We start from the raw sequence: 24,704 nt of genomic DNA, 5'->3' as shown, positions 1-24,704 counted from the left end.
GGCCGCTTCCACTCGCCACTTCCTGCGAGGACTGTGGGGCCGGCGGGGGACTGGGGGGGGACACACGTGTCTGGGATTCATTAGGCAACTTGGCTGGCTCGGCGTTTGGGGGGGGCGGCTGACACGCAAGCAGACGGAGGCACTGCGGATTGCAAAACAGTTGCACAAACTCTGCCGATCAGTTTTTTTTGGGGGGGGGCTTTTTAACCTTCTCTTAATCGCCTACATAAAGCCCAGGACACATTTGAGGAAGGAGAGAGAGACACGGGGACATTTTATAGGTGATATCTGACTAAGGCCATATTCACACCCTGCGTTTAAAGCACAATAATTCCATGTTCGACCATCATGGCTTCTCCTATAGAATTCTGGCAGCTGTAGTTGGTTAAGGGTGCTGGTTAAGGACTGCCCACCATTTCCTCTCCCGGCGCTACAATTCCCAGCGTGATCGCTCTCCTGGGGAAATCACTAAACCCCTCTGGGATCTGTAGCGCCGGGAAGGGAAATAGGGGTCTCTCTGCACCCTCAATAAACTGCAGCTCCCAGAATTCTCTGGGGGAGGCCCTGACCATTTAAAGCAGCGGTTCTCAACCTGTGGGTCCCCAGATGTTGTTGGACTACAACTCCCATCATCCCTGAGCTCTGGCCTTGCTAGCTAGGGGTGATGGGAGTTGTAGTTCAACAACATCTGGGGACCCACAGGTTGAGAAAGGCTAATTTAAAGCCATATCACAGTGCCTTAAACATAGGCTGTGTGTCTCCTACACAGAATAGACCCACTGGAATGAATGGAACTTAGTCGTGTTGATTTATTTTCAATGGGGCTCCTCTCAGTGGCATTCGCATTGTACCCAACATTAGTCACAGCCGGAGCAGACTCCATGGAATGGATAAATACAACTAACTTCGGCCCATTCATTTCAGTGGGTTTACTCTTGAGTAGAACTTAGTTGGGTACCAACCAACCCTTTCAGAACGGTTTCCCCATATGCCTTGGCAGGTGAGGGATAAAAGCTCTTTCCACACATGATCCTTATGAGTTACTCTGCGCAAAAAGCTTTTGAGCTCTCGGCCTTGCAAGGCCCACTTAGCGTGCCAACTACGGAAGTCTAGAAATCCTTGCACGGTGGCACAAACCAAAGGAGTGGCTTAAATATGCATTTTCCCGTGCATAAGACTATATTTCTGCCCCCCAAAAAAATAATAATTAAAAGTTTAAAATTAGAGGTTGCCTTATACACGGAATGTTGCATTTACTTATTTACTTATTTATTTATTTATTTGGGGCTCCAAAAAATAGGGGTCGTCTTATACATGGGGGCGTCTTATACACGGAAAAATACGGTGTGTGTTTTTGAGGAAACCTCGGAACTGATCCCCTGCATAAGATGTGATTGTACAATGTTTGTGGAGACCTTGCCAACAGCCCTTGCTGTGGCTCTTTGAGGGCGCCCTCCTCCCATTACCCCCTAACTGCCCCCCCAAGTCATTATTGTATTGCTTCCTCCTCCTGACACTGTCTTTATCACCGGCAACGCAGGAAAGACGCAGACCTCCGCCGCCGCCACCGCTCTCTCCTCTCCCTTCCCAGAAGCGCCCACCGGGTCTCCTCCCGCTAGCTTGGCTCCCGACGCCCGCCTGGCCCCGGGCGCAGGAGGGCCACGCTCCACCCTCCACGTGGCTGTGAGCAAGCAGGGTAAGAAGGGGCCGATCACCTGACCCCCCGACCCTCTCTGCCCGCATGCACACAAACAGACACATGCGCTGTGTCCCCACAACTCGTCCCTGCAGTATGGCACCCCCGTGATAACAGCAAGCTGTGCAAGAACCACTAACTTGTGCGGGGAGGGCCTGGCAGCGCGCTGGAATGCAGAGGCATGCGAAACGGTTGCGTCACCGCATCTTGCACGTCAGGGAGCAGGGGTTGCGCAAGCCGCGCACGGTCGCCTCTCTCTGAGCAAAGGACAAAGATGGCGAGTCTTATTTAGGATCCTGGGTGGGAGATACGATTGCGCTCACCGGAAGTGAAAGCTTTGTCTCTCTGTTATTATTTTTTCCATAATATTTTATTTACGTTTTCTTGGTCTACAAAGGTATGCACACAACGTCTCTTTTTTCAAGTTACATTTTCCATAGGTCAGTTTCATTTGTGAGACATTAGGATGAAAAAAGGGACGCTGGTGGCGCTGTGGGTTAAACCACTGAGCCTAGGACTTGCCGATCAGAAGGTCGGTGGTTCGAATCCCCGCGACGGGGTGAGCTCCCGTTGCTCGGTCCCTACTCCTGCCAACCTAGCAGTTCGAAAGCACGTCAAAGTGCAAGTAGATAAATAGGCACCGCTCCAGCGGGAAGGTAAACGGCGTTTCCGTGCACTGCTCTGGTTCGCCAGAAGCGGCTTAGTCCTGCTGGCCACATGACCCGGAAGCTGTATGCCGGCTCCCTCGGCCAATAAAGCGAGATGAGCGCCGCAACCCCAGAGTCGGCCACAACTGGACCTAATGGTCAGGGGTCCTCTTATCTTTAGGAAGAAAAAAGAGGATAAGAGGTGGAGGGGGCCATGGTTTGTGTGGGGGGGTCGGGAGGCGATATTTCTATTTTGCTTAATGTATGTGTGGGTTTTTGTGTTGCCGTCGTTTGCGCAGGTTCTCTTTGCTATTTGCTTGTGTTCCTTTGGCGGTGAGAGAAATTGGGGTTGGCCTCGGGTGCGGTTGCTTGTTTTGAACTTTGTTTTTGCATGTGAGTGGGGTGGGTGGGTGTTTTTGAGTCAGGTTAGCCATATTGATTCATATGCTGTTGGCGGATTCTTGTCGTTGTCTTGTTGGGCTGTGTATGTGATGAAGGGGAGCCATACCAGGGTGAAAGTAAAGAGGTAAAGGGACCCCTGACCATTAGGTCTAGTCGTGACCGACTCTGGGGTTGTGGCGCTCATCTCGCTTTAGCGAATTCCTTCTCAAGCCTCTAGGCTCAGCTCAGTTGTGACATTCAGCTGGCATGCGGAGGCTTTGAATGAGTCTTGTCTGCAGTCTTCCCATCTGCAAATAATAATAATAATAATAATAATAATAATAATAATAATAATAATAATAAATTTATACCCTGCCCATCTGGCTGGGTTTCCCCAGCCACTCTGGGCGGCTTCCAACAAAAGATTAAAAATACATTAAATTGGGGCGATCGGTGTGTCCCGCCTCTCAGGGTTGCTGTGTGGAGGGCACTATCGCCTTGCTGGCAGGCAGTGTATGAGGAGGACTTGATGGGATGAAGAGGAAGAGAACCGCAAGCTTTCTGTGCGTCAGGGTGGGGGAAATAGCCCTGATGAAGCAGGAGAGAAAGAACAGAGAAACGGCCCCCAGCGGAAATAGCTCTTAAGAGCTGATCCATTTTGGGAGAATTAGGCATAATGCGTATTGCAAACACGCTCTCTCCTGAACACAACATATATATATATATATATATATATATATATATATATATATATATATATATTTCCGCCCCCACTCCGAAGCAAAATGTGAGGAGATGGGTTTTTGGCAGGGGGGACAAAATAGCTCTCAAATTGCAAACAAAATGCCCCCAGACAGCTGCGTAGAAATGAGAGAATTAAGCTGGCAGGGAAGATAAAGGTGTGCGAGGGGAGAGAACAGCCGCCAAAAATAAGCTGGATTTTGTTTTTCAATTTAGGGAGAAGCAGGTCTCCTGGGAAAGTGTTTTGTGAGCGTTCTCTCCTCCCAAACCCCAGGCAGAATCTGATTTTGGAGTGGTTTCCTCTTCTGAGTCCACGTCCTTCTTTGTACATGCTCAGAGGTTCCCTTCCCACCCGGCAGGGCAGTGGGAGCCATTGCTATGATTATATGGGTCTGTATGTCTCTTCATCTTTGAACCAGAGAAGAATCACAGAGGGTTGGTCTAGCAGAGACTAGGATGAGGGTTGCAGTTATCGGTATTTAAGGCAGACGTGCTGCAAAGCGCCTGAAGGAAGCTCACGTGGTAATCTCCATTTTGTAAAATTATAAAGTTATGCATGGCACAGACTGAGTGGCGAGGGGGAAATTTTGTCTCCTGCTCCCTCCAAGCACTGGAACTCGTGCATGTACAGCGAAGCTGAACTTTGGAAGACTCGGGACCAATAAAAGAAAGGATTTATTCACATGGTGCATAGTTAAACGGCGGAACTCCCTTCCACTTGAAACAGTAATGACACCACTTTAAAGGGCTTTTAAAAAGGATTAAATAAAATGGATTGATCTGTTGTGAATCTGCAGACTTTGCCTCTAGCAGAAATATGGCCTCTGTATCTCTGCAAGGAGGAAAGGGACCTAGTTCAGTGGCAGAACAGGGGAAAGTTCCCCGGGTTCAATCGCTATACCCTCTGGATGGGCTGAGAATGTGGTTGGCGCTGTGGGTTAAACCACAGAGCCTAGGACTTAATAATCAGAAGGTCGGCGGTTCGAATCCCCGGGACGGGGTGAGCTCCCGTTGCTCGGTCCCTGCTCCTGCCAACCTAGCAGTTCAAAAGCATCTCAAAGTGCAAGTAGATAAATAGGTACCGCTCTGGCGGGAAGGTAAACGGCGTTTCCGTGCGCTGCTCTGGTTCGCCAGAAGCGGCTTAGTCCTGCTGGCCACATGACCCGGAAGCTGTACGCTGGCTCCCTTGGCCAATAAAGCGAGATGAGCACCGCAACCCCAGAGTCGGCCACAACTGGACCTAACGGTCAGGGGTCACTTTACCTTTACCTCAGGTTTAGTAGTGTTTTGCAGGCTAGCTCCTGCCTGCCCTCTGTCTTCCACCCAGGCAGGCCAGAGGCGTCCAGGGACGTGTCCCAGAAAGGCAAATGATATTAGGGGTGCAAATAAGCTGTGGTTGAGAGAGAGAAAGTGAATGGCCTGGATGTAGTTCCAAGGGCCAGGCAGCCGCCCTGAGGCTGCCAAACCGTTAGCTCTGGGTTCTGCTCAATTTATTGACCTGGAGTGCAGATCCAAACACGCAGGCCCCCACAGCACTCGAGGAAACGGAGGTGCAGTTAGAGGTGGGGAACCTCTGAACAAAATGCGGGCTTCCTCCTATTCAGAGCAAAGAAAAGCACAGCTACCCACAGAACAGCTTTCAAGGAACGAAACATCAAACCGTTGCACAGCCCTGACTGGGGCGGGGAGAGGAAGGCAGGCTTGGCAGAGGCCCGACGCTAATTAGCTTGCAATCTTCTTGCCAAAGGGCAAACGTGTCTTTTATTTTATTTTTAAAAAGGAATCTCTCCCTTTTTTTTATTTCTGGAGATCAGCTGTTCGGCATTAAACCTTCCATTTGGCCTGCCTTTGCCGAGACCGCCAGATCAGCTGATCTCGTTGGGACGGGTGAACGGGACGGTGTTTGTGTGTGCCGTTTTCAGATGCTCTTCTCATTCGGCTTATTTTAATTATTTGACAGCATGCCACTTAAAAAAACCAAAAAAACTCCCAAACAATGAAATCCTGTGCTGATGACCCGTACAATTGGAATGCTAAATGTATCCCGCCACCTCTCTAGTTTCTGTTTCCATAGATGCAGCACAAAGTTACCCTGTGGAACTCCCTGCCACAGGAGACGGTAATGGCCACCAATTCAGAGGGCTTTGAAAGAGGATTAGATAAATCATGGAGGAGGAAGATGCTGAACTACTAGATGGGTGACTGGCTCTTCTTAGGTTATGAACTTTCTTCATCCTCTTTCCAGCCCTTTAAGCCCCTGGCCACTGCCAGATCTTGTAGCCAGAAGTTCCACAGGTTTGTTCCATCTTACTACACATTCCACAGTGAAGCCTTTCCCTTTTTTGCTACTCCTAAATATGCTGCAAAACAGTTTCTCCAAGACGATCCGCAAGTTCTAGTATCCTCTAAGGGAGGGATTTTTTCAAAGAGAATTTAGGAGGGTTGCATCCTGCAAGGGCCCTACTCAGGGTAGCCCCATTGAAATTAGCAGGCGTGACAAGCAAAAGTCCTTTTTCCATCTCCGCCGTATTAAGCAGTTGGTCCCTTACGTTTCTCGCTGTGATCTGGCCACAGTGATCCATGTGACGGTCACCTCCAGGCTTGATTATTGTAACTCACTCTACGCGGGGCTGCCCTTGAAGCTGACCCAGAAACTCCAGTGGGTGCAGAATGCCACAGCGAGACTCCTTATGGGGTCCTTGCCGCGGGATCACATTCATCCAGTGCTTTACCAACTGCACTGGCTCCTGGTGGAGTACAGGATCAGGTTTAAGGTGCTGGTTTTGACCTTTAAAGCTCTATGCGACCTAGGACCCTCGTGTTAACGAAAAAGGAGCAATGCAGAAGCAAGCACCAGGTGGCTGGAATGGTAAACAGGATATGAATGTTATTGGATTGTCCCGTGGGAAACTGGGACTGTCTGTAACGTGCTCTGAGAGCCGGATGTTACCTCAGAGCAGCACATGACCCTGTACTGGAAGTACATGGGTGGAGTATAGTCTCTCTCTGCAGTGGGAAGCAGAGTGTGCAGACATGTTTCTCTGTACTGGTGAAAGACAGAAATAAAAGGCATGTAGATATATTTCTGTCTGTCTCTTTCCCCCTCCCTGGGGGAGGAGTGGTGTGTTCTCTTTCACGTTGAGGAGAATCGCCGATTGGAGACCTCCTTTGATCTTGCCGGGAGTCGCAGACGGGAGGTCATAAGGAATCAAGCCGGGCACCTGGAGGGTGGCCAAATTCCTCTGGACTAAGAGCTAAGCTGGAGGCTCTGACTTTTGGCTTGATCCCGACACCTCGTACCTACGGGACCGCCTCTCCTGGTATGCCCCACAGAGAAACTTACGGTCTTCAAATAAAAACATCTTGAAGGTCCCAGGCCACAGAGAAATTAGGCTGGCCTCAACTAGAGCCAGGGCTTTTTCGGCTGTGGCTCCGATCTGGTGGAACACTCTGTCACAAGAGACTAGGGCCCTGCGGAACTTGACATCTTTCTGCAGGGCCTGCAAGACAGAGCTGTTCCACCTGGCCTTCAGTTCAGACTCAGTCTGACCCTTATGTTTCCCTCCCCTTATGGTTTTGATGCGGCTGCATTTTAAATTGCATTTTAACCTGTATTTTAAATTGGTCCCCCCCCTTATGTTTTTACTGTATTTTTACTGTTGTTAGCCACCTTGAGCCTGACTTTGGCCAGGGAGGGCGGGGTATAAATTAAATTTATTATTATTATTACTAATTTCAACACGTCTACTCTGAGTAGAGCTTAGCCAGGCAAAAGCCTCTCTGGTTTAAATTACGGCTCGAGAAACACATTGCGACTTGGAGGCAGTAAAATAAGACCGCTGGTTGCTGCTATCTGGGCTTGCAGCCAGGGAGACTTTTATTGTGAAGTTTTGAAAAGGCAGGAAAAATAAGCCAGACTTGAGACTTCCTGTTTTCCATGAAGGGGGTTAAGGAGAAAGAAAAGGGGTCTCCGAGAGAGAGTATTTATCGAAGGAACCGCTGGCTTGTCAATCTTCTTTCCGAAAGCGAGGGCTGCGTTCAAAAGCACCTCCGAAATAATTTTAGCGTTCCAAAGAGCACCAGGTTGTTCCCATTATAAAACAAGACAGGACTTAGTGATGGGGAAAGAATTCAGTTAATTCTGTGTTTAAAAGTACCGTATTTTTCGCCCTATAGGGCGCACCGGCCCATAGGGTGCACTTATTTGGGGGGGGGGAATAAAGAAAAAAAAATTATCCCCACCCCCCCGAGCTTGCTGGGGTGGGGATGGGGGAAGCCCGAGCTGGGCGAAGCCCCCAGAACGGGTCCGGGAGCGATGGCGAGGTTGCATTCAACCTCGCCATCACTCCCGGAGCTTGCGGGGCTGGGGGCGGGGGAAGCCCGAGATCCCCCAACCACAAACCCCAGAACGGGTCTGGGAACGATGGCGAGGTTGCTCTCAACCTCGCCATCGCTCCCGGAGCTTGCTGCTATCCGAAGTCCAGGGAGCGCGGCGCTGTAGCCCGCTGCACACCCCGGGCTTAGGGCAGCTATCCGCAAGCCTGCAGATAGCTACCCTAAGCCCGGGGTGCACAGTGCCGCACTCCCCGGGCTGCAGGCAGCTATCCGCAAGCCTTCGGAGCCCGCGGGAGTTCCCGCCGGGCTCCGCAGGCTTGCGGATAGCTTCCTGAAGCCTGGAGTGTGCACCAACCCCTCTCGCTCTCCAGGCTTCAGCGAAAGCCTGCATTCACCCCATAGGACGCACACACATTTCCCCTTCATTTTTGGAGGGGAAAAAGTGCGTCCTATAGGGCAAAAAATACGGTAATTCGCTCTCCCCGAAAGAATTCAATAACCAAACGGCAGCTTTGAAATTCACACCTCTCCGAATTTTGCGATGGCATTCTCCCCTACGCCCCCAAAAGGCGAACAAAACGTTGAGTTTCCCAAAAAAAGGCGTCTGATTGGCCAATGTGAGAATAGGATACTGAACTCGATTGATCTGGCCTCATCCAGAAACCAGACTCTTAATTAGGACCTTAGAAGGGGGGAGTGGTTTGGAATTAGTGCAGAGCCATAATAGTCAACAAAATAAATTCACCCAGGGTTTTATGAATGAGCAGAGTTGGGGAACATCTGTGGCATTCCAGATGTTGCTGCTGGGGTCCAGCTCTTAGCAGCCAGCATGACCAATGGTCAGGACTGGTGTTGAGATTCCGGCCACATCTGGAGGGCCACAGTTTCCACCCACCTTGCCTGTAAAACCGCTTGTGGACCTTGCAGCATCTGAATGGATTCTGGGCCTTGCTTGCTAAATTCCTCCAAAATTTGAGCGATTTTTTTTGGGGGGGGGTGTCCCAGGAAAACTGAGGAGTAAAAAATTCCATTTTTATACAGGAAGTGGTGGACTGAAGTGGGGGGGAGGGGGGAAAGAAATCAGACTTTTCCAGGAGGGAAATGGTTAGATATTCTTCCTCAAACCCCACTCCCACCAGCCCAACAGCTAGTCCTGTTTGTTGATGCAATGGGTGGAAATAGCCAAGAAATAATAGTTAGCAATATTATGTTCCTGTCGCAAGGTTTCAGTAGGGCTTAAACCCCACGCCCATCCAGATTTAGGGGAGAGGATGATACACCACGAAATATATGTACCCAAAGCTAGAAAAATATATATTTTTACTTGCTTACGTAGCACGGTCTCTGCACATGGTGGTCTTACAGTGGGGGACTCTGTAGACCTCCGCCCCAAAGGGCTTACAGTTGTGCACTCGTACCTCGGTTCTCAAATGCCCCAGATCTCGTATGTTTCGGCTCCCAAATGATCGAAAACCAGAAGTGAGTGCTCCGGTTTTCGAATGTTCTTTCGGAAGCCGAACGTCCGACGGGGCTTCCGATTGGCTGCAGGAGCTTCCTGCAGCCAATCAGAAGCCACACTTAGGAAGTCGAACGTTTCAGAAGTCGAACGGACCTTCGGAACGGTTTCCGTTCGACTTCCGAGGTACGACTGTATATCATGTGGTGGTGCAAAGGGAAGGGAGTCAGGGTTAAGTCCAGGATCAACTATTCTGCTATACAGTGGTCCCTTGGTTCTCAAACACCTTGGTACTCAAACAACTTGGAGCCCAAACACGACAAACCTGGAAGTAAGTGTTCCAGTTTGCGAACTTTTTTCAGAAGCCGAACGTGCTCCGTTTTGAGTCTTACGCTTCTGTTTTGAGTTGCCACACTTCTGTTTTTAGTGTTACGTTGAGGTCTGTCTGTTTTTGCTATTTATTTTGCATTTTTGTTTTTGCGGCTCTTTTTTGTTTTGTTTTTGCGACTGTGTGGAACCCAGTTCACCTACTCACTGATTGATTGATTGTGGGACCGCGGTACATTGTTCATTGCTTTTCTTTTCTGGATCAATGGTCTCGTTAGATAGTAAAATTCATGTTAAATTACTGTTTCAGGGGTTGTTTTTCAAAGTCTGGAACGGATGAATCCATTTCGCGTTACTTTCTTTTCTTTTTTTAATAATATTTATTACTTTTGCAACAATTTAAACACTACAAAAAATAAACAAAGAAAAAACAGTACATTACAATACAAAAACACTACATAACACTAAAACATTAAACTAACAAGACAAGACAAAAACAAATTAAAAACACATAAAAAAGGGGGGGAAATTCAATATCTTATCTTTCTTTCACATATTTCCACGACCTCCTCACACCTCCCTTTTTGTATTCCACTTCTATTAATTATTTCAGCGATTCCTTTTGTGTTACTTTCTATGGGAAAGCGCACCTTGGTTTTGGAATGCTTTGGTTTTGGAACGGACTTCCGGAACGGATTAAGTTTGAGAACCAAGATACCGCTGTATTGGTTTTAAAGCAGGATGCAGGGGATTCTGCTGAAAGGGTTGCAGAAAGGATAAGGTTTCAAGGAGGGGGGTTTGAAGCGAGTTAGACAAGGGGCATCACTCAGGATTTTGGAAGTCATATACCGTCTCGCTCTTGTAGCTTTGGGCTTAGCTGCGCAAAGCCTCTGCAGGGCAGTGGGGTGCCTTCATCTCGCTGACCTCCAGAGGCTTCACGGGCTGCCCCAGAAGCCTCCGCAGGACACGGGGATGAAGGCTCCCCAAGCCCTGCCGAGGCTTCGCACGGAGCTAGACCAGCGCTCCCTCTAGCTATTCTGGCTTTTGGATAGCCCCTGCGAAGCCTCCGTAGGGCAGCGGGACGAAGGCTCCCACTGTCCTGCGGAGGCTTCACGCGGCTCTTGTGGGAAGTGGGGGGCTCTGCCCCTTCCCCCACCTCCCAGAAAAGCCCCCAAGAATCACACTCCCTTTAAAGAGCGCGTGGTTCTTGCGGGAGATGGGGGAAGGTACAGAGGGCAGCGTACCCACGCTCAGCCTCTTCCGGGCAGGGGGAGCCTTCATCCCGCTGCCCAGGAGAGGCTTCAGTGGCTATCCCAGAAGCCAGATCCATCTTGCTCTTCTGGCTTCTGGGATTCAGAATTATTTTTTTCTTGTTTCCTCCCCCCCAAACTAGGTGCGTCTTATCGTCTTGTGCGTCCTATAGAGCGAAAAATACGGTAACAGCTAGGAAAGGGCAGATTGGCTGATCAGAGGCTTGAGAACTTAAATGGAGCCTCCAGATCCAGGAGCAGTATACCAGGTGTAACAACACCAGAGGGCTGGTGTTTTCCATGCCCTGTTTTTTTGGAGGCCCCCCCCCCCAAGGCATCAAGCCTGGCCTCTGCTGAAGAAGCAGGACAGTAAGCAAGGCTCGATCCAGACCTTTTTGGGCAGCCCCCGATGAGGTCAACGGCGGCTGTTAGCAGAAAAAGGGCTGCCTGTCTGGAAATATTGTTCATTCCTCTTTTCCCCTGTTAACAAAGCCCAAGCCGCCTCTGAAAAACCCCGACAGCTTTGTCCTTCAAACTCTCCTGCCCACATGCTTCCAATTGGTCCTGACAGATTAATCAACTCGACAAATAGTTGGTTAATCTACTCCTTTAAAGCAGCGGCACCTTTTCTTGTCGTTTTCTTTTTAATGCCCTCTTTTGAAAAACCTGGAGTGCTAGCTAGCTGTATAGCCCTTGACATTCATTGGGTTTTAAAGCCGCCTTGTTTATTTCTGTCCTTCTCTCCTCCGCTCGCCCAGTGTTTTTCCTTTTTACAAAAAAAATAATAATATAAAAAAGCAAAGAAAGAAATTGAGTTTCCATGGCGGCCCTTTTTTCTGAGCTTCATTGTTTTCTCCCTGGGAAATGGTTTGCCTTTCTTTCGCGCGTCTCTCCGACAAAATGATGGGATTTTTGCAACTCCCGAAAGCTAACAAAATTCGGCCCCCCAACCTGCGCACCTCATACTTTGTTCTGTGGACTGGGAGAGGGGAGCGGGAATTGAGGCACGGATAATGCGATGGGGGGGACGCATCCTTTTGTCCGCTGACCCCTGAAGAACACAGAAGATAGAAATTGCCGGGCAGAGACAGTGGGAGAGTCTGTCTGTCCGCGGGAAAAATCCGAAGGCGAGATCATCTCTGCTGCGCCGGCTGACGTACTTTAGGGCTATTAAGCTGCAAATGAACGTAGAGGAGGGGAAGAGATCTCGAAAGATAAATCCAGGGAGAGGGGGACGCTATAAGGAGCGTCTCAAATTATTTGCGGTACTGAGGAAGTGGCCAGAGGGACGCTTTTCTCCTCATCGTCACCCATCACAGGGTTATCCAAGGAGGCCAAAGTTTGGGAGACTCAGGAAGGAGTTATTCATGCGCAGAGCATGGATAAAACTGTGGAACTCACCGCTGCAGGAGGCCACCAACTTAGATGGCTTTAAACTACACAAGCTCATGGACGGCCTATCAGCCTCCACTGAATACCAGTTGCTGGGGGTCGTAAATGGGGAGAGTCGCCCCCGCTTCCCATTGCGGCATCTTTTTGGCTTGACTAAATGGGCCACTGGCCTGATTCATTACAGTTTTTCTTAGGTTCTTATGACCTCTCTTCATCCTTTTCCCAGCCCTCTAAGCCCTCGGCCACTGCCGGATCTTGTTGCCTGGAGTTCCACAGGTTTATTCCATCCTACTAGGCATTCCATCCCCAAGCCGCTCCTGAGTCTGAAAAGACTCTTCAGATAACCCTCTAGGTTCCAGCATTGAAGGAGGGAGAGGTTTTTAAAGAGAGTTTAGGCAGCGGTTCTCAACCTGTGGGTCCCCAGATGTTGTTGGACTACAACTCCCATCATCCCTGAGCTCTGGCCTTGCTAGCTAGAGGTGATGGGAGTTGTAGTCCAACAACATCTGGGGGCCCACAGGCTGAGAAAGGCCGGTTTAGAGGATGAAGCGACTGGTGCCGGGAAGGCAATAGGGGCCAAAGGCACCGGGTTCGAATTCGGCCATCCCCAGATAGAGGCCCAGAAAGAGAAATTTGCTGAGATGAGCAGAAGAGGCGGGATCTGTTTGGATAATACGGACTCTCCGTAACACCATCGTGCGACGCCGCTGGCTGGTGAACGTGAGCCCCTGAGGCGCATGGTCTGGTTATGCGTGGCAGCCGGTCTGACGTGGCTCCGCGTGTCCTCTCAGCTCTTTGCACCCTCCTCTAACAGCCTGGCAGCTTCCCCGTGGAATGGGTGCCCTTTTCCGCACGTGTCTCAAGACCCTCGTGTTAACACACTTGTGCACGTTTGCTCCGGGTAACCTGGGGGGGGAGGAAGGAGGGGGAAAGCAGGGGCTAAGAGACTGCGCTTCTCCTGAAAGAGATTTTCCCGGTTACTAACCGCATGGTTTATCGCCCCCTCGAGAGGAGAGGCAAAATATTTCACCCTGTTCTTCCCATCCCGGGTTGTGCATCGTACGAAAAATGTGTTTTGCGGGAGGGAGGGAGGGAGGGAGGGGGCGGGCCTCGTTTTTGGCACCCACCGGACGTACCTTTGTGTCTGGAACTACCATGGTCCAGAGGTTTCCGTGGCCTTTGGATAATCACCAAAAAATCCCCCAACTTTTCTGCTCACGCGAGGAGCAGAGAAGACCAGGTGCCACGTGGATGGGCTCAATTTTGGAGCCAGCCCTCTCCCCGGCAGCCGATAAGTCTGGTTCAAGTGAATAGCGGGCTTAATTCTTTGTGTGTGTGTCTTCCTGGCCACCATCAAGACTTATGAAAAAGGAGCACAGGATTGGGAGGGGAGGGAAGAAGAGGGGGGCCCAATCCCACCCCCTAAGCTGATCACTTTTGACTATTATTGGGCCCCGAAGCTTCGTGGTTTCTCCTCCTTCTCTCTGTGTGTCCCGAATACCTTCCCTCTTCGAAGATCCATCCCCTTTAACAGCATAAACATCCGTGGTTAAGGGAAGGTTGTTTGTCAAGGCAGGTAGGTCTCTGGCCCCTAGGAGCCTCCATTCCGAAATGGGACCCCCAATTTCGGCAGGTCGTGGCCAGGCCTGCGCGGGCAAAATTGACCCACACACGAGATCTTGGGGAGGAGAAGGGGCAGAGAGGCTAAACAGGGAAGAGATGTGCGTTCGGTTGAGGTCCACCTTGGCGGCGAGGGTCACAGCCGAGGCAGCTGGATCCCACCCCTCTAAAAGCGGTGAGGTCAAAACCATGCGGACCTGTGTCGCTGAATGCAGTCTTCTGGGTAACATGGAGCTCTTCGTCGCATGTGACGCAGAACTCTGTGAAACCTGGGTGCTTACACAGTTTGGTGTCTGCGGAGTTTGAGCCAGTTTGAAGGCGCCCGTTTCTCCTCTCTTCCAAAAGTGGGAAGGAGAGAAACTGTCGGGCGCAATTCGGGGTGGAGCTGACCCTCTCAAGGAGAAAAACACAGCAGCCACCATTTCCCTTCTCATCTTCCCCTAGTATTTTCCTTTTTTTATATACAGATTTTTGCTTTTTAGGCCTTCCTTTGTCCCTTCCCCCCTCCTGCCATCTGTTTTTTCTTTTATTCCTTTCCCCCCTATTCACCTTCTCCCCCCGCCCCGCAAAAAAACCCAGTCTTATTCTTTTTCCACATTTTTAACAACGAAACGGTCAGCTCCTTGATGGCTTTTCCTGATCATCCAGGTCTGTGAGGAGCAAACTCATCCCAGAGTCATTTGGCTGAGTCTTTGCCTCTGGTTCTGAATTAATTTAAAGCATGTGGATTCTTTACACACACACACCCCTAACTTATCCCGCTCAAAAAAAGAACATTTTTTAAAAAAAAAACAATTTTCTCCTAACACTCCATTAATGTTCTAGGCTCCCACTGGACCAGAGTGTTAGATCCATTGCTAGTCCTACTTAAGAGTAGAGCCCTTGACATGAATTGACATTGCTCCCTTTCGTGCATTGGTTTCAATAGGTTCTACTCTGAGTAAAACTCAGTTGGAGACAAACTATTGTTTCTGAACTTGCTGGCAGTGCCAGATATCAATCTAAATATTATTATTATTATTATTATTATTATTATTATTATTATTATTATTATTATTATTATTATTTCAATCTAAATATTATTATTATTATTATTATTATTATTATTATTATTATTATTATTTGCTTGGAAGTCACCCTAATAATTGAACAGTATATAAATGTAATTAGTAGTAGTATTATCATCACCATCATTAATAATCATATATTATATTACCGTTTAATTGTCAAGGTGACTCCCAAGTCGTTTGCAAGCGGAAAATCACCTGCCCAAAAAAATATAAGCCAAGCATTTAAAACACACAATCAAACCATTGCATTGAAACATGGAAATAAGCGCCTGCTATTTTAAAAAGCGCAACGCAACCCATTAAAGTAGCAGAACAGTTAAAAGGGAATTCTAGGAAAATAGAAGGCTGAATCATGAAAAGCCTCTGAGCATGTGCAGAATGCCCATCTCTCGATCTCCTGAGCTTTTGTGCTCTTTTCTCCATCACACACACTCCCCGAATCTGGTGGGCGGGGTCAACGACCAAAGGGGCGGGGCCAAAGAGGCCACCCCCCCGATGCATAGTAGGCTCCGCCCATGGAAAAGTCACGATATTTGCAGATAGAGAGAGAGGTGATTGTATTTCAAGGTCTCCTTCCAGGCAGGCAAAAGCACTCAAGGAGGGTGGAAGAGTTCTGAGGGCCAGAGAAGAGAGGTGTGGAGGGCCGCTTGTGAGCAATGCCCTGATGGTCCCCTCCTCCCATATTAAATGAGAGCATATTTTCTGCCTTTCAAAAGTCTTTTCCCTCAATGATCGCTATTTACACAGGGGAAGGCAGAATCGGGTTCGAATACTGAAATTAATTAAATTAAATAAATAAGGGCGTTCAGACTTCTAAAAGCCCAAAGTGAAAGCATCAAAGATAATTAACCGAGCGCACGAGGGGAGGGTGGGGGAGCAGGAATCCAGTAAAATAAATGAACTTCATTACTAAAATATATATAACGTTCTGCCTTTTCCGCCCTGGCAAAATTGCAGTAGAGACGCAGCAGTAAAGATCTTTTTCTGTAAAAAAAAGCAGTAGCAAGATTAAAAATAATTGAGATTAATATTGTATTTTAAAACTCTAGACTTTTCCCTGGGTAAGTGAGACACAATCTTCCATAGCATAAAGATTTTTATTATTATTATTATTATTAAATAGCAATATATATATTATTCTGGTCCATTAAAAGTGCGGTATAAATGGAAATTTTACATTAGCGCCCTTTAAAGCCATATTAAATGATCCATTTTCTTTTAATTGTACCGTTTGAGCTCATTAAAAGGGCTCGTTAAAGGGTATCTTAAAATAAGAATGTTTAAAAAGGCATAAGGCATTTTTAATCTGCTTTAAGGTTTCGTGGCTGTGCTTCCAGGGCCAAGGCCTCTGTGAACCTTTGAGCATACGCAAAGCCTGGGAGCGCTGAGTCAGAGCTGCTATTCCGCCTAATATTGTCTACACAGACTGGCAGCAGCTGTCCGGGGTTTCAAGCAGACAGTCTGTCCCCAGACCCACCGGGAGATCTCGGGACCTGAACCCAGGACCTTCTGCAGGAAAGGAAGGCGCTCTCGATTAGCGCAGCCATTGGGAGCCTGGTGGCCTCCAAGCATTTTGTTGTTGTTGTTATTTAGTCGTTTAGTCGTGTCCGCCTCTTCGTGACCCCCTGGACCAGAGCACGCCAGGCACTCCTGTGTTCCACTGCCTCCCGCAGTTTGGTCAAACTCATGCTGGTAACCTCGAAAACACTATCCAACCATCTCGTCCTCTGTCATCCCCTTCTCCTTGTGCCCTCCATCTTTCCCAACATCAGGGTCTTTTCCAGGAAGTCTTCTCTTCTCATGAGGTGGCCAAAGTCTTGGAGCCTCAGCTTCAGGATCTGTCCTTCCAGTGAGCACTCAGGGCTGATTTCCTTCAGAATGGAGAGGTTTGATCTTCTTGCAGTCCATGGGACTCTCAAGAGTCTCCTCCAGCACCAGAATTCAAAAGCATCCATTCTTCGGCGATCAGCCTTCTTTATGGTCCAGCTCTCACTTCCATACATCACGACTGGGAAAACCATGGCTTTAACTATACGAACCTTTGTTGGCAAGGTGATGTCTCTACTTCTCAAGATGCTGCCTAGTTTTGTCATTGCCCTTCTCCCAAGAAGCAGGCGTCTTTTAATTTCGTGGCTGCTGTCACCATCTGCAGTGATCATGGAGCCCAAGAAAGTAAAATCTCTCACTGCCTCCATTTCTTCCCCTTCTATTTGCCAGGAGGTGATGGGACCAGTGGCCATGATCTTCGTTTTTTTGATGTTGAGCTTCAGACCATATTTTGCGCTCTCCTCTTTCACCCTCATTAAAAGGTTCTTTAATTCCTCCTCACTTTCTGCCATCAAGGTTGTGTCATCTGCATATCTGAGGTTGTTGATATTTCTTCCGGCGATCTTAATTCCGGCCAGGGATTCATCCAGCCATGTCTTTTGCATGATGAATTCTGCATATAAGTTAAATAAGCAGGGAGACAAAATACAGCCTTGTCGTACTCCTTTCCCAATTTTGAACCAATCAGTTGTTCCATATCCAGTTCTAACTGTAGCTTCTTGTCCCACATAGAGATTTCTCAGGAGACCTCCAGATTTCTCAGATTCCTCCAAGCGTTCCCATACTATAACTCCCAACTTCTCTGGCTATTGATCAGGCTGGTTGCTGGGGGGAATCTGGCCACAGACTGGGGTGGGGCGGCCAGTGCAACATTGGCACAAACCAGAAATAGACTGAAATTCCTCCAACCTGCTCCAGCCCCCCACTTCCTAGGGGTCAGCCCCAAGGAGCTCTGCAGAACTGACTTCCGAGTAGACCTGTAGAGGGCCGCATTGTGAATCGTACCGGCTCTTTCCTTTTTTTTAAATATAATTTTTATTGATTTTAACATATAATTATAAAATGTACCTCACTTATACAATCTTTTTAGACTTCCGTCAGCACCTCTGAAAATCCACCACTGTCATTACTTCTTCTGCATTTCTCAATTTTATATTACCTTTAAATCTCCATCTTAACGAATCATCCTCCCCTTTATCCATTTTTGTAATAATTCCAATCATACTCCTCACAAAACTTCTTGCAAGCCTACAAACGTCGTCTGATCTTCACAAATAATTTTCAAATAGTCCATAAATTTACTCCAGTCTTCCATGAATTTCTGGTCCCGCCGGTTTCGAATCCTTCCTGTTAGTTTATCCAGTTCTGCATAGTCCATTAACTTCATCCTCCATTCTTCAATCGTCAGTAATTCTTCTTGCTTCCATTTTTGGGCCAATAATATTCTTGCTGCTGTTGTTGCATATAAAAAAAGCTTACATTCCTTTCTGTTTATATCACTCCCCACAATGCCCAGTAAAAATGCTTCTGGTTTCTTTATAAATGTATATTTCAACATTTTTTTTTCATCTCATTATATATCATCTCCCAGAAGCTTTTCACCTTCTTACATTCCCACCACATGTGATAAAATGTTCCCTCTTTTTCTTTACATTTCCAACATTTATTATTAACTTTATACATTTTCGCTAATTTAACGGGTGTAATATACCATCTATATATCATTTTCATCACATTTTCTTTTAGTACATTGCATGCCGTAAATTTTAAACCTTCTTTCCATAGTCTTACCCAATCACTTAGCTGAATATTATACCCAAAAACCTTGGCCCATACCCGCTCTTTCCATGAACACACAGGGAGAGGGAGGAGAAGCCTTGAAGCTTTGTGACGGCTGGGTAAAAGAGGGGCGCTGTCCCCCCCACACTTGCAAAATCCACCCGGCTGAACCACCAGGCGCCATTTCCATTTTCCATCGCCCATCTCAACCTTCCTCATTCCACCTCATCGCCGTTCTGTCTCTCCACGGAGGAGAAATAGCAGACACACCCTCACCATGCGTTTGAAGCGCATTTAACACACCTGGCTTCTCCCAAAGGATCCTGGGAAACATAGTTTGTTCAGGGGGCCGGGAATTGTAGCGCCGCAGGGGTAAACTACAGTTCCCAGAATTCTTTTTGGGGGGGGTCATACATCTTCAATGTATGGTGCGGATGTGACCTGTGGGTTTTGTTTTGATGTATAGACAGAAAAAAATCCAAGACAGATTGAGATATTTGGCTAGTCACACGCCCACAGCTCTTTTTCTAGCTGTGATGTTCTGCTAATCTTTACAGCAAAACCTTCTTCTCATTTGGGCTGATTTCCAAATTTCTCATATGAGATTCTTCCACGTTGAGGGTTTGTTTCTTCTGTTCTTTTTTTCCAAGTCTGCTTGAGGTGAAATTTCGGTAGTAACTCTATTTTTAAAAAATTGGCTGCCACTTCTGGAAAGTAGGAAAGACTTTGGAGTAAGTCCAAAATTTCTGCCCCGTCCCTGAAACTCTTCCCAGTCTTCCCTAGTATTGGGAAGGACCTGAGCGGTGGGCTGTACACAATGAAAGCCCTACTCAGCGTAGACCCATAGAAGTTAATGAACAGGACGATGGAATAGAGCACGAGATTCTTAATCTCAGTCGTGGATTCGAGTCCCCTGTTGGACAAACGTTTCCTGTGTTGCAGGAGGTTGACCCTCGTCCCTTCCAGCACTACAATTCTACTTCTAGTCTTAGTCATTCCAGTGGGTCTCCTCTGAGTAAGACTTGCATTGGCCACAACCCAGTATAATACGGACGGGCAAATTTGCTCCCCCCCCCGATGTTGTTGAACTACAACTCCCGTCATCCTTCCTTATGCATGCAGGGGCTGATGGGAGTTGTAATTCGGCCACATCGAATCATAAAATTGGGCAGCTGAAATGGGCCCCGAGGGTCATCTAGCCCAACCCGCAGAGATGCACGAATCACGTCTCAAAAATCCCCGGCAGGTCAGGTGGCTGTCCCAACCTGGAGGGCCAGAGACGCCCTCACACCTGCCAGGTAAAGCGAGGCAGCCACGTTGGCGCCCAGCCCCCTAACTTTCTGTTTCTCTGGCTCCAGGCGTGCGTCAGGAGTCGGGCGGTCGCGAGGACGCCCCAACGGTCCACTTCACCTTCCTGATTGGATGCATCTTCGTGGCCTTCGTCTTGGGGGCCTTCCTCTCGGGGCTGCTGGTCTCCTGCTACTGCAACCACAGCTTCCAGAAGGCCAAGAGGGCCGGGAAGGACTCCGAGGGCGGCCTCCAGCGCCCGCTGTCGCTGCGGAGCCTGGCCAAGATGAACGGGTTACTGGAGGCGCAGGCCAAAGACGCCTTGGCCGAAGGCGCCGCCACCAAGCTGTACGCCACCTTGCTCCCCAGCGAGAAGGAACCGCCGGCCACCTCCGTTGCGGCCAAGGCGGGCGTCAAGGACCACCACCCGGAACTGTCCGGTTTGCCCACCCCAGAATCCACCCCGGAGCTTCCCGTCAAGAACATGAAAGCCATTCGCAACCAATGGGAGAAGAACCAGAATTTCAACAACGCCAAGGAGTCGCAGGGGAAGGTGCCCTTGTTCCACACCCCTGTCTCCAACGCCCACCCTTTCCCGTTCGCCAGCGCCGTGGCGGGGCCCGGGCACCTGCGTGGCTATGAGGCCCCCCTGGCAGGCTACCTGGACGAGAAGAAGATCCCGAACCCAGAACGGGTCCTGGTGCGGCACTCCCAGTGCTACCTGCCCAAAGGGGTGGAGGTGGCGGCCCTCGAGGAGCTTCTCAAACACCTTCACGAAGCCGAGGGCTCCTCGGCCAAGGGCCTGGCCGGCCCCCGCTTTGCCCCCGCATCCGTTTCCTTCGCCAACCGGGTGCAGCCCCAGATCCCGGACGTGGAGAGTGCCCCATACTACAGCTCCTCCACGCTGCCCAGGGACAGCCTGCCGCGGAGGCTGGATGTGCCGCCGGACCTGCCTGCGGCCGGCGAGAAAGCGGGCGCCCGGCTGCACAGACACTCGCTCTGCGCCGCCCCCAAGCTGGTGAACGTTGGCGGGGGCGTGCTGTCGCGCCACCACAGCCTGGGCCAGGCGGGCCGGCCGCCCTCGTCTCTCCTGACTCGCATGCACTCCACGGGGACCTCGGTGCCCCACGAGGGTGCCCATCCTGCCATCTTCCTCTCCCGGCAGCACAGCTACGGCGACCAGGTCCCGCTGGCCGGCCATGGGGGCATCAAGCGCTCCATCTCCCTGGTCAAGCCAGGAGGGGGCGCCCAGGGGCTTTTCATGCCGTCCTCGCCCCCGGCCCAATCCTCCAGGCAATTCAGTTACTGAGCCTCCAGGGTTTGTTTTTCGGACGCCCGGAGCTGTGCCGGGGGGCAAACGAGGCCTAAATTGGGGGCCCCCGCCGCAGTAGCCGTTCAAGATGGAAGGGAAGCAGAGAGACCCGCTTCTGCCAACCTGCCTACAACTGGACTACAACTCCCAGCGTGCCTTGCAGCGGTTCGCCGGGGGGGAGGCGTTTGCATACGGGAAATGGTGGGAAGGGAAGCGCTGGGTTTTCCTCTCTCCCCATTGGCTGCCTCCTGCTGCGGGCAGTTCTTTTGACCTATCCGGTCCTCCCCGTGACCACTGAGCCGAGTTGCCAAAATAAGCAGATTCCGCTTCTTTTTCCTGTCTTTGAAGGCATTCAGACAGGTGGCTTTGAGGGGCAAAGGCTGTTCCTGAATCCCGGGCACCCGCAATTGATGCACAAATAGGGGTTACCGCAGTTCTTTTCGCCTCGCCTTCGTGCAATTCTGCTTCCGAAAATTCGGGCAGGCTCGTTTGCGGGCAAGGAAGTAGATGGCCAAGATGGGGTTCATAAAGGGAGAAGGAAAGTAGTAATTGGTTGTTGTAGGAGAAGTCCAGGCGACTTCTTTGTCCAGATCGCCCTCGTTTGAGGACTTGAGGGCTAGAAGCTTGCTAGAGCAGAACGCAAACTCTTGAGCTTTCTAGAATGTTGGGTTTCTGCACCCTCTGGGCAAAAATCACAGTAGGCTCACAACTTTGGCCAATTTAGGCTATTTTCACCTTGAATTGGCTTCCGATCTTCGTTTGAGGTTCACCATATTCTCAGAGCAGGCTGCAAAGCCACAATGGCCCAGGCCTTGCTAGCTTTGGGGCTGGCTACCCTATACACAAACAGGAGGATTGCTTTTGGAAATGAGACTCTGATGTGGCCACAGCCGCCTCCGTCACAAAATCTACCTTTGGAGCCATTTTATCGGCACCCTTCCTTGGGTCTAGAATGTAGCATGTTGGGTGCCCCCCACCAAGGGAAGACCTTGTCCCCCAAACCAAAATTGTAGCACTTTTCTTTCTTCGAGACCAGAACGTGGTGTCCGTTTATTTTATTTCTTTGGTGCAGCCATCCTGGGAATGTGAAGTAGCGGACTCTGAAAGTTGGGGACAGTCTCCCTGGAGAAATAGTTTCCAGAACTATTCCAAGTTGTTGGGCTTGACTTTTGGACCGAAGGTGGAGCTGGGACAGGGACAAGCCTGTGGCTCACTCTTGAACAGTTGCTTCCGAGTTACTTCTTCAGCAAGAATATTCTGGACCGTGCGGATCCCAGCTCCTTCTGGAGAGCAGAATGTAGCATTTGAGATCCCCTTAAACCTCATATTTTTCATTCACCGACTTTCCACCGCCACCTTCCGACACCGGAGTTAAGATTGTCCATTTATTCCCTTGGCCCTTAACCCCTCCTTTTTTATTCGTTTTTAGCTCCGCTAATTAAGCCGGTTTTGCAAACCAAGTTCGCACAAGTCGCTAGTCCTCAAGACCTCCGGCGGCCTTGTTTCCAAGGAATTTGCCCCGCATATGAGAACATGCATGGGTTGGTGACTAGCAAGCAAAACACAAGAAGGACAGGCTAGCTCCCCAGTTTACAAAAGTTCATCTTAGTCACCTGGGAACATTTCTGACTCGCCAGAGGCGATCAGGGAAAGCCTGGCTAAAGCCCCATTTAACTTATTAATTAGACGCAACCAAATTAAAAAAATTATGAGATATTTAAAAAAGTGGGGGGGAGGGTTCTTTTTTTAAAAATATAGACCCCAGTTTGAATCTCTGCAGATGTTTACATCAGCCCCTAAAACTGTTGGCTGCAGCCTTTATGGGTTTGATAGCAATTCAAGAAGCAGAATGGGGAGAAATCTCTCCTTTGGAAGGGATTCAGCAGCCGTCGTCTGCTTCCGCAGCCTTGGAAAGGACAGTTGATCCTGCCACGAATACAAACCGAGCGGGTGTCAGGCGAGGTCGAAAGCCTCCGTTCCAATTTTTTTTTTCCAAAAAAAAGGAGGGGGAAACACACGCATGGAGGGTGGGTGGTTTGGCACACTGCTCTCGGAAGGTCTTTTACAAAGCGTTGTACATAGGTATTCATAGATGTGTATATTTCCTTGTTTAACTTCATATATGAGAAGAACAGAGACAATAAATTTATCCTACTGTGTAGGAACACCAATCCAGAGGCCCTGTCCGGCAGAGCTGAGGACCTGTACATTTGGTATCCAGAATTATCTGTCCCAAGTCGATGCTTGAAATATATGTATAATCTCTTTGTGTCTTGAAGAACCGTTTCTTTGCATTCTTTGCTCGCGGGATTTTGGAAACGGGGACGTCTGTGGAGACCCTGTTTTGTGAGTTTTCTCCGGAGTTGCCAGTTTGGGTTATATCTTGGGGTTTTTTGGGGGGGGAACCTCCAGATATTGAAAGACTCCCGGCTCCTGTCATCAGCTCCAACCATTGGTCATGCTGACCACAGGGGATGAGCAAAGGAGGAGTGAGCCTAGCAGCACCAGAAGGGGGGGAAATAGATGCTCCCAGTCTCTGGTACGTAAAACTGCACCCTTAATATACCTGCCCCTCCAACTGGAATTGCACAGAGATCTATAAAGCAGTTGGTGGGCTCTCAACTCTCCTTGTTTATTTGATTCCATAAGAAAAGCCCTGCTGGATCAGGCCAGAGGGAGGCCATCCAGTCCCGCATCTTTTCTCACAGCGGCCAACCAAATGCCTGCGGAAAACCTACAAGGAGGATTCAAACACAAGAACAACTCTCCCCTCCTTTTTATTTTTATTTTTATTTGTTTTCAAAGCGAAATTACAACAAAAATTAGAAACATAAAATTGATAAAGGGGGGAGGAAATGAAACAAAAAGAGCAGAAAACAAACCTACAAAGAAAACCATATTATCTTAACAAACTTTACGTACAAATGCACGTACACATTGACTTCCTTCCTCTGTTTTGAGACCTCAAAGTTTTTAATCTTTCTGAATTGTTGCTTCTAATGTAAATTACCTCTATCTTTATACCTTTTGCACCGTTTTTTCCATTTCTTTAACCCTACAAAGCTTCATTAGTTACATACCAATATACTTACTATAGAACATGGGTAGGCAAATTAAGGCCCGGGGGCCGGATCCGGCCCAATCACGTTCTCAATCCGGCCCGCGGACGGTCCGGGAATCAGCGTGTTTTTACAGGAGTAGAATGTGCCCTTTTATTTAAAATGCATCTCTGGGTTATTTGTGGGGCACAGGAATTCGTTCATTCCCCCCCCCCAAAAAAATAGTCCGGCCCCCGCAAGCTCTGAGGGACAGTGGACTGGCCCCCTGCTGAAAAAGTTTGCCGACACAATCCCATTCTTTTGCTAATTTTTGGTCCGATTGTCCCCTTCAGAATGCTGCAAATCTTGCCAAATTTATATATTCACAAAGTTGAATTTGCCATTCTTTTATTGATGGGATTTCCCACCCACCCTTTCCCTTATTCCGAATAGGATTCCTCGCAAGAAAAGGGGGAAGTTGACAGCTATGCAGGTTAGCCTAATAATAATGCAATTAGCAGGGGCGATGCAAGTTGTCTTGTTTGG

The 24,704-nt window shown here is 49.0% G+C and overlaps 1 protein-coding gene across 2 annotated transcripts in view; it reads left to right on the top strand.

Moving 5' to 3' along the window:
* SEMA6C (semaphorin 6C) overlaps nucleotides 1-23,387 on the top strand; it is a 129,092-nt gene extending 105,705 nt beyond the window's left edge. Inside the window, exons 18-19 of one of the 2 annotated variants that reach the window (XM_053370126.1) lie at nucleotides 1,541-1,696; nucleotides 19,880-23,387. In XM_053370126.1, coding sequence (XP_053226101.1) covers nucleotides 1,541-1,696; nucleotides 19,880-21,117 — 1,394 coding nt within the window. In that variant the 3' untranslated portion in view covers nucleotides 21,118-23,387. The remainder of the gene's footprint in view (nucleotides 1-1,540; nucleotides 1,697-19,879) is intronic. The other variant, XM_053370127.1, reaches the window with a different exon arrangement.
* Nucleotides 23,388-24,704: the final 1,317 nt, after the last annotated feature.

This window comes from Podarcis raffonei, chromosome 16, assembly GCF_027172205.1.
Source record: "Podarcis raffonei isolate rPodRaf1 chromosome 16, rPodRaf1.pri, whole genome shotgun sequence".
Lineage (NCBI taxonomy): Eukaryota > Metazoa > Chordata > Lepidosauria > Squamata > Lacertidae > Podarcis > Podarcis raffonei.
The sequence above is the reverse complement of the archived record's forward strand: the minus strand, read 5'-3'. Positions and strand labels throughout refer to the sequence as shown.